Consider the following 10217-nt stretch of genomic DNA (forward strand, 5'->3'; position numbering starts at 1 on the left):
TCCATAAATAGCTTTAAGAAGAGGTATGACAAAGATCATGGAGCAGGGAGAGAGTGAATTAGTACCGACCAGTGAATATGCGGGGCCAGGAGCTATGAATCGACCCCTGCAACCACATATAGGTGAGTACACACATGTACCAGATGGTGTATCTCGACCGTGACAGAACATGAGAAGAAAGACAGAGACTGAAAGAGATGGTACAAAGACGAAAGAAAGAAAGAGAGGTGAAGATGGCGATGGACAGCAGAACCCAGACTCAGGAGGAAGATCGAATATAGCCTCCCTCACATCCACCTACAGAAGCCCCCAACCAGGAAAATCTCAATGCAACCAAACATTCTAACCCAAACACACATGCCATATCCAATGCCCCCATCCACCTCATTACAAACTTCACCCTCACAGCAACCACCCATAGTTCTTTATCAGGTCTCCCATTTCCCCAACCTTGACATACCCCCCAGACCACAGTTCTAGAAAAGAAGTTGAAGGTTTGGTATACAAATGCAGACTGAATAACAAATAAGTGTCAGGAGTGGCATGAAAGAATCACAAAGACATCCACAGACATAATAACACTCACAGAAATGAAACTCACCAGGATAATAGACACGATCTTTCCACCCGGATATCAAATCCTCAGGAAAGATGGAGGGAGGTGAGGAGGAGGAGGAGTTGCACTACTTATTAAAAACCAGTGGGAATTGAGGAAATGGAACGAATGGATGGAATGTGCAAAAGGGACTACTTAGTAGGAACAATCCAGTCTGAGGGCCATAAGGTGGTAATTACAGTATTGTACAACCCGCCGCAGACTACAGAAGGCCAAGAGAAGAATACGACGAGTGAAACAGAGCAGTGGCTGTCACACTAGCAAAGGTGGCCAGAAGAGCTCACATGGAAGAAGCAAAGTTACTAGTTATGGGTGATTTCAATCACAAGGAGATTGACTGGGAAAACTTGGAGCTCCATGGGGGGTCCTGAAACATGGAGAGCCAAGATGATGGATGTAGTACTGGAAAGCCTCATGCATCAACATGTTCGAGACACTACCAGAGAGAGAGGTGAGGATGATCCAGCAAGACTGGACCTTGTATTCACCTTGAGTAGTTCAGACTTAGAGGATATCGCGTATGAAAGGCCCCTTAGAGCTAGTGATCGTGTGGTTCTGTGCTTTGATTACATAGTTGAGCTCCAAGTGAAGAGAGTAGCAGGAATAGGTTGAGAAAAACCAAACTACAAAAGGGGGGACTACACAGGCATGAGGAACTTCCTGCAAGATGTTCAGTGGAGAGAGAACAGGCAGGAAACCCAGTAAAAGAAATGATGGACTATGTGACAACAAAATACAAGGAGGTAGAGGAGAGGTTTGTTCCCAAGGGAAACAGAAATAATGGGAAGACCAGAAGGAGTTTTTGATTCACCCAAAGGTGTAGGGAGGCAAAAACTAGGTGCACTAGAGAATGGAAAAGGTACAGAAGACAAAGGACCCAGGAAAATAAAGAGATCGGCCGAAGAGCCAGAAACAAATATGCACAGATAAGAAGGGAGGCTCAGCGACAATATGAAAATGACATAGCATCGAAAGTCAAGTCTGGCCCGAAGCTGTTGTATAGCCACATCAGGAGGAAAACAACAGTCAAGGACCAGGTAATCAGGCCAAGAGGCATGTGAGGAGCTCAACAAGAGATTTAAAGAAGTATTTACAGTGGAAACAGGTAGGACTCCAGGAATTCAGAACAGAGAGGTACACCAACAAGTGCTGGATGAGGTACACATAACCGAGGAGGAGGTGAAGAAGCTGCTATGTGAGCTTGATACCTCAAAGGCGGTGGGACCAGACAACGTCTCTCCATGGGTCCTTAGAGAGGGAGCAGAGATGTTGTGTGTGCCACTAACAAAGACCTTCAACACATCCATTGAAACTGGGCAACTGCCTGAGGTATGGAAGATGACAAATGTAGTCCCAATTTTTAAAAAAAGAAGACAGACACGAGGCATTAAACTTCAGACCTGTGTCACTAACGTGTATAGTATGCAAAGTCATGGAGAGGATCATCAGGAGGAGAGTGGTGGCACACCTGGAAAGAAACAAGCAAATAATTGACAACCAGCACTGTTTCAGGGAAGGAAAATTCTGTGTCACAAACCTGCTGAAGTTTTATGACAAGGTGACAGAAGAAAGACAAGAGAGAGAGGGGTAGATAGACTGCATTTTCTTGGACTGCAAGAAGGCCATCGACACAGTTCCTCACAAGAGGTTAATGCAAAAGCTAAAGTAACAGGCACACATAACAGGAAAGGCACTGCAATGGATCAGAGAATACCTGACAGAGAGGCAACGAGTCATGGTACGTGACGAGGTGTCAGAGTGGGCGCCTGTGACAAGCGGGGTTCCACAGGGGTCAGTCCTAGGACCAGTGCTGTTTTTGGTATACGTGAATGACATAATCGGAAGGGATAGATTCAGAAGTGTCCTTATTTGCAGATGATGTAAGCTAATGAGGAGAATCAAATTGGTCGAGGATCAGGCAGGACTTCAGAGAGACCTGGACAGGCTACAAGCCTGGCCCAGCAACTGGCTCCTTGAATTTAACCCTGTCAGATGCAAAGTCATGAAGATCGGGGAAGGGCAAAGAAGACCGCAGACAGAGTATGGTCTAGGTGGCCAAAGACTGCAAACCTCACTCAAGGAAAAAGATCTTGGGGTGAATATAATGCCGAGCACATCTCCTGAGGCGCACATCAATCAGATAACTGCTGCAGTATACGGGCGCCTGGCAAACCTAAGGATAATGTTCCGATACCTCAGTAGGGTATCGGAACATGACTTTCAAATGTATCCTCAGATACATTTGTAAGTCAACAATACCGCGGAAAAATTGGTTAAAACCTCTCAGCTGCCCTTAACATTCATTTCTTTTACAACTCCCTTTTATAAATATGCCGAAGGCCTACTTTTACTGGAAGATAATCTCCCTCTTTCACGCAGATCAAATCATGGTCCTCTGTTTATTCGTGGAGAGTAATTAACGACGAGTTTAACGGGGTCATAGTAGTCGCACGATGCAGTTACATATAATTTCGTTACAAAAAATTCTATGTCTTTGAATAACACCGATAATCTCTTTAAGAAAGGCCCGACCTTGTCTAGTTCTGACATCATCACCTGGAGAAGGCTTGACCTTGTCTGGTCCTGACAGCAGCACTTGGGGAAGGTCCAAACTTGTCTAGTGCTGATAGCAGCACTTGGGGAAGACCTAACCTTGTCTGGTGCTGACAACAACTCTCAGCCTCCATTGTTCCAGAATCACCTCGTGCTCAACTCACTGGCATGGCAACACGTGTTAGTCACTTGTCAAGGGTGAGACACTGTCAGACACTGTCAAGCATCAAACACACATACGACAGCAGACGTCAGTATTTTTTTTTTTTTTTTGCAAGAGTTGAGCATCGTTCTGCATACATGAATTCCACTGAATATCCAGATTGGAAAGACATGCTCAATAAAAATTATGTAAAGCGCTAAACCCGTGTTGGTCGTACAGCCCAAGTGTTAGAGTCTCTTTATTCACTACACTTCCCAAATATATAATGGGCAAGTAAGAGCGTAATTCCGTATATCATTCAAGGTTGCATAAATAATTTTTATTATACTGTATTGCTATAGTACTTTACAACGAGGTGAGTGTAACTAGGTATTTATAGTTAGGTGAGTATAACTATTAGCGTACAAACAAGCGAGTACAACTATTAGCGTACAAATAAGCCAGTACAACTATTAGCGTACAAATAAGCCAGTACAACTATTAGCGTACAAATAAGCCAGTACAACTATTAGCGCACAAATAAGCCAGTACAACTATTAGCGTACAAATAAGCCAGTACAACTATTAGCGTACAAATAAGCCAGTACAAATATCAGCGTACAAATAAGCGAGTACAACTAGGTTGGTACAAATATAGGAAATACTGCCAGAGAATGTGTTACAGTTTTTAAGAGGAAACTAGAGTACTACAGAGAGCAGAAAAATTCTCGAAGCAGATCACAGACATATCAAAGGTATCAACACCACCATCACTCAAACTTAAGATGATTGCCACCAGTTAGTCGTGAACGAAATGATTACTAATAATTACTAACTAATGATTACTAATTAAAGAATGATTAGAGAAGGTTCCGTATGCGACATTAGAGTTGAGTTAATAATGTGTTGGTGCTGGTTAAGGATGCTTGATCCAACCAGATAAAGCTTACCTTCCCTTTTTTTGGATTTAACCTGATTACTTCCTATTTTCCATACGCCTTGTGACCTCTACTGGTTTAACGCATCTCAGTAAAAATACTACTACTATTACTATTACTACTACAACTACTACTACTACTACAAGTTCTACTACTACTACCTCCTACTGTTAATGCTGCTACTACTACTACTACCACTACTATTACTACTACTACTACTATTACTACCACTACTATTACTACTACTACTACTACTATTACTACCACTACTATTACTACTACTACTACTACTACTATTACTACCACTACTATTACTACTACTACTACTACTACTACCACTACTATTACTACTACTACTACTACTACTACTACCACTACTATTACTACTACTACTACTACTACTACTACTACTAATAATAATAATAATAATAATAATAATAATAATAATAATAATAATAATAATAATAATAATAATAATAATAATATTTTATTATTATTATTATTATTATTATTATTATTATTATTATTATTATTATTATTATTATTATTATTATTATTATTATTATTAACAATCATGTACTAATGATGTGATCAAAAATTTTTACTGTTTTATATGTCAGAATAGCGATCTAGACCGGGGTCTTCCCCACATTTTCACGAGAGCCCTGGCGACTCCCACTGGGTTTTCACGACCACCATTTAAATTCACATCTCATTTACTTGTCCCAGACCATTAAACACAGGAAGAATGGTTTTCCCTGTCCTCCTCCTTCGAACCGCCCCTCCCCCGTCCCTCCAGATCAGGCTACGAAGCTTGCATTGGTGGTCGGTTGTGTGGAGACTCTTCAGTGGTTGGGGATGCCACACCTCTTATATAAGTATCAGGAATCCTCTCTTTGCAAACATTGAGTCTTCACCTTCTGAATCATCACAAACTCACACACACAGCAATGGTAAGCTCAGCTCCCGTTGCTATAATTTCAAGATTTATTTTTCTGCAGTTTCTTGAGATGACGTGAATGATTTATTAGAAAAAGTTGTTAATGGGCAGTGTTTCGTTTCAGCGTGTTTTGTCTATAGTAATTTTGTTGTTCCTGGTGGCCGCTGTTTACGCTAGTAGGATTTACAGCGTTTATGGCATACCCCGTGGTTATGGCGGCTTCCGTGGATATGGTGGCTATGGTCCCTCTCGTAGGCGTGGTGGCCAAGGAAGATTCCGTGGTGTTGGTTATGGTAAATATTCTCTTTTTCTTTGACAGAAACTTTATATCTCTTTTTTTCGGAAATCCGCTCTTTTTTTATCCGTGTTTATTATATCTCATGTTTGTGTCCATTCACAGGCACATACGGTGGTGTCTACAGTGGCGTGTACGGGATACCCACCTTCGTAGTGGGGAGTGATCGCGGTAAGATATAACATGTGACACAGTAATCCAGTAACATCCACTAGCATGCTAGATATTACTCTCTGTACCAGAGGCGTCCAAACTTTTTCAGTAGTGAGCTACTTGACCAGACATCCATGTGTGCTGGCAGCATGCAAGGTTTTGCAATGATAACCTTGGTGAAATGCCAGTTTGTTGAGTAATTGTGGCTTAGAGTTACGCAATTAATGACATTAAACTCAAGTTACAAAAGGGCAGCAGCACGGAGCTGATTAGTTCATATTGATCTAGTAATCCAATTTTGCTACCTAATCACATAGAAATATGAGTAAATTGCTAAAAATTTTAAACTGGTCACTCACTCCACAGAGCGGACGCCTCTGTTCTATACAATCTATGATAATTTACTTGGCTACTGCAATTTTGGTCGGTAAAATGCTAATGAGAGCATAGGCAATGGGGTAGAAGATGTATGGGGTAGGTTTAAAAATGTAGTGTTAGAGTCTTCAGCAGAAGTTTGTGGTTACAGGAAAGTGGGTGCAGGAGGGAAGAGGAGCGATTGGTGGAATGATGATGTAAAGAGAGTAGTAAGGGAGAAAAAGTTAGCATATGAGAAGTTTTAACAAAGTAGAAGTGATGCAAGGAGGGAAGAGTATATGGAGAAAAAGAGAGTTTAAGAGAGTGGTGAAGCAATGTAAAAAAGAGAGCAAATGAGAGAGTTCGTGAGATGTTATCAACAAATTTTTTTGAAAATAATAAAAAGTTTTGGAGTGAGATTAACAAGTTAAGGAAGCCTAGAGAACAAATGGATTTGTCAGTTAAAAATAGGAGAGGAGAGTTATTAAATGGAGAGTTAGAGGTATTGGGAAGATGGAGGGAATATTTTGAGGAACTGTTAAATGTTGATGAAGATAGGGAAGCTGTGATTTCGTGTATAGGGCAAGGAGGAATAACATCTTGTAGGAGTGAAGAAGAGCCAGTTGTGAGTGTGGGGGAAGTTCGTGAGGCAGTAGATAAAATGAAAGGGGGTAAGGCAGCTGGGATTGATGGGATAAAGATAGAAATGTCAAAAGCAGGTGGGGATATAGTTTTGGAGTGGTTGGTGCTATTATTTAATAAATGTATGGAAGAGGGTAAGGTACCTAGGGATTGGCAGAGAGCATGCATAGTTCCTTTGTATAAAAGCAAAGGGGACAAAAGAGAGTGCAAAAATTATAGGGGGATAAGTCTGTTGAGTATACCTGGTAAAGTGTATGGTAGAGCTATTATTGAAAGAATTAAGAGTAAGACGGAGAGTAGGATAGCAGATGAACAAGGAGGCTTTAGGAAAGGTAGGGGGTGTGTGGACCAGGTGTTTACAGTGAAACATATAAGTGAACAGTATTTAGATAAGGCTAAAGAGGTTTTTGTGGCATTTATGGATTTGGAAAAGGCTTATGACAAGGTGGACAGGGGGGCAATGTGGCAGATGTTGCAGGTGTATGGTATAGGAAATAGGTTACTGAAAGCAGTGAAGAGTTTTTACGAGGATAGTGAGGCTCAAGTTAGAGTATGTACGAAAGAGGGAGATTATTTCCCAGTAAAAGTAGGCCTTAGACAAGGATGTGTGATGTCACCATGGTTGTTTAATATATTTATAGATGGGGTTGAAAGAGAAGTAAATGTGAGGGTCTTGGCAAGTGGCGTGGAGTTAAAAGATAAAGAATCACACATAAAGTGGGAGTTGTCACAGTTGCTCTTTGCTGATGACACTGTGCTCTTGGGAGATTCTGAAGAGAAGTTGCAGAGGTTGATGAATGAATTTGGTAGGATATGTAAAAGAAGAAAATTAAAAGTGAATACAGGAAAGAGTAAGGTTATGAGGCTAACAAAAAGATTAGGTGATGAAAGATTGGATATCAGATTGGAGGGATAGAGTATGGAGGAGGTGAATGTATTCAGATATTTGGGAGTGGACGTGTCAGCGGATGGGTCTATGAAAGATGAGGTGAATCATAGAATTGATGAGGGGAAAAGGGTAAGCGGTGCACTTAGGAGTCTGTGGAGACAAAGAACTTTGTCCTTGGAGGCAAAGAGGGGAATGTATGAGAGTATAGTTTTACCAACGCTCTTATATGGGTGTGAAGCGTGGGTGATGAATGTTGCAGCGAGGAGAAGGCTGGAGGCGGTGGAGATGTCATGTCTGAGGGCAATGTGTAGTGTGAATATAATGCAGAGAATTCGTAGTTTGAAAGTTAGGAGGAGGTGCGGGATTACCAAAACTGTTGTCCAGAGGGCTGAGGAAGGGTTGTTGAGGTGGTTCGGACATGTAGAGAGAATGGAGCAAAACAGAATGACTTCAAGAATGTATCAGTCTGTAGTGGAAGGAAGGCGGGGTAGGGGTCGGCCTAGGAAAGGTTGGAGGGAGGGGGTAAAGGAGGTTTTGTGTGCGAGGGGCTTGGACTTCCAGCGGGCATGTGTGAGCGTGTTTGATAGGAGTGAATGGAGACAAATGGTTTTTAATACTTGACGTGCTGTTGGAGTGTGAGCAAAGTAACATTTATGAAGGGGTTCAGGGAAACCGGCAGGCCGGACTTGAGTCCTGGAGATGGGAAGTACAGTGCCTGCACTCTGAAGGAGGGGTGTTAATGTTGCAGTTTAAAAACTGTAGTGTAAAGCACCCTTCTGGCAAGACAGTGATGGAGTGAATGATGGTGAAAGTTTTCCTTTTTCGGGCCACCCTGCCTTGGTGGGAATCGGTCAGTGTGCTAATATATATATATATATATATATATATATATATATATATATATATATATATATATATATATATATATATATATATATATATATATATATATATATATATATATATATATATATATATATATATATATATATATATATATATATATATATATATATATATATATATATGTATGTATATAAATGCATTTCCTCTATTGTTATCAATTTATATTACATAATGAATAACTAAACGGTTTTGTCTTACACATTCATATTTTATTATACATTTCCCTTTCTACTGAACTCAATTAGCGGAGGGAGGATTAAACCTATACCATTCTTTGCCCTAAATGACCCACATGGGTTTACCTCCTCGAATGAATTTATAATTATAGTTATGAGTTTAGATCTCAATCGCCACCTGATAGACTTGAACGTAACGTTGTGTTGCAGGTTATGGATATCAGTGGTAATTTCCTCAGCCAGTAGCTGGTCTCAGGAGGCTGGTAGAAGTGTCTGCCCACCGTGTCCTGCCCACTGTGTCCTGCCCACTGTGTCCTGCCCACAGTGTTTCTCCCACTGTGTCCCGCCGACTGAGTCTTGTCCACTGTATTTGCCCACTATGTTAAAAACCTTTCTATCATGTTAGCGACCTGCCCACTGTGTTAACAGCCCACCCACTTCGTTGACAATCTGTGCATTGTGTCCTGCTGAGTGTTATCATCTACCCACTGTGTTAAAATCGTGACCACTGCGCTGCTCATGGGTGTCCTGCCCACTGCACCAACAACCTTCTTGTACCCAAATATCTTTTTTTTCGAGATAACATCAGCTTTTGCTACCCTATTCACATATGTCCCACCCACTGTGTTAACCTCTTCACAGGTGTCCCACCCACTGTGTTAACCTCTTCACAGGTGTCCCACCCACTGTGTTAACCTCTTCACAGGTGTCCCACCCACTGTGTTAACCTCTTCACAGGTGTCCCACCCACTGTGTTAACCTCTTCACAGGTGTCCCACCCACTGTGTTAACCTCTTCACAGGTGTCCCACCCACTGTGTTAACCTCTTCACAGGTGTCCCACCCACTGTGTTAACCTCTTCACAGGTGTCCCACCCACTGTGTTAACCTCTTCACAGGAGTCCCACCCACTGTGTTAACCTCTTCACAAATGTCCCACCCACTGTGTTAACCTCTTCACAGGTGTCCCACCCACTGTGTTAACCTCTTCACAAGTGTCCCACCCACTGTGTTAACCTCTTCACAAGTGTCCCACCCACTGTGTTAACCTCTTCACAAGTGTCCCACCCACTGTGTTAACCTCTTCACAAGTGTCCCACCCACTGTGTTAACCTCTTCACAAGTGTCCCACCCACTGTGTTAACCTCTTCACAAGTGTCCCACCACAGTGTTAACCTCTTCACAGGTGTCCCACCCACTGTGTTAACCTCTTCACAAGTGTCCCACCCACTGTGTTAACCTCTTCACAAGTGTCCCACCCACTGTGTTAACCTCTTCACAAGTGTCCCACCCACTGTGTTAACCTCTTCACAAGTGTCCCACCCACTGTGTTAACCTCTTCACAAGTGTCCCACCCACTGTGTTAACCTCTTCACAAGTGTCCCACCCACTGTGTTAACCTCTTCACAAGTGTCCCACCACAGTGTTAACCTCTTCACAGGTGTCCCACCCACTGTGTTAACCTCTTCACAAGTGTCCCACCCACTGTGTTAACCTCTTCACAAGTGTCCCACCCACTGTGTTAACCTCTTCACAAGTGTCCCACCCACTGTGTTAACCTCTTCACAAGTGTCCCACCCACTGTGTTAACCTCTTCACAAGTGTCCCACCCAC

The 10217-nt window shown here is 42.1% G+C and overlaps 1 protein-coding gene across 1 annotated transcript; it reads left to right on the forward strand.

The window, feature by feature from the left end:
- The first annotated feature begins 5095 nt into the window (after positions 1–5095).
- LOC128691496 (neuropeptide-like protein 28) lies at positions 5096–9336 on the forward strand. The gene is made up of 4 exons (XM_070088994.1): positions 5096–5202; positions 5314–5482; positions 5590–5655; positions 8815–9336. Exons 1-4 carry the CDS (start codon positions 5200–5202, stop codon positions 8832–8834), a joined length of 258 nt encoding a protein of 85 aa, XP_069945095.1. The 5' UTR covers positions 5096–5199; the 3' UTR covers positions 8835–9336.
- The last annotated feature ends 881 nt before the right edge of the window (positions 9337–10217 follow it).

Source organism: Cherax quadricarinatus, chromosome 26, assembly GCF_038502225.1.
Source record: "Cherax quadricarinatus isolate ZL_2023a chromosome 26, ASM3850222v1, whole genome shotgun sequence".
NCBI classification, from domain to species: Eukaryota; Metazoa; Arthropoda; class Malacostraca; order Decapoda; family Parastacidae; genus Cherax; species Cherax quadricarinatus.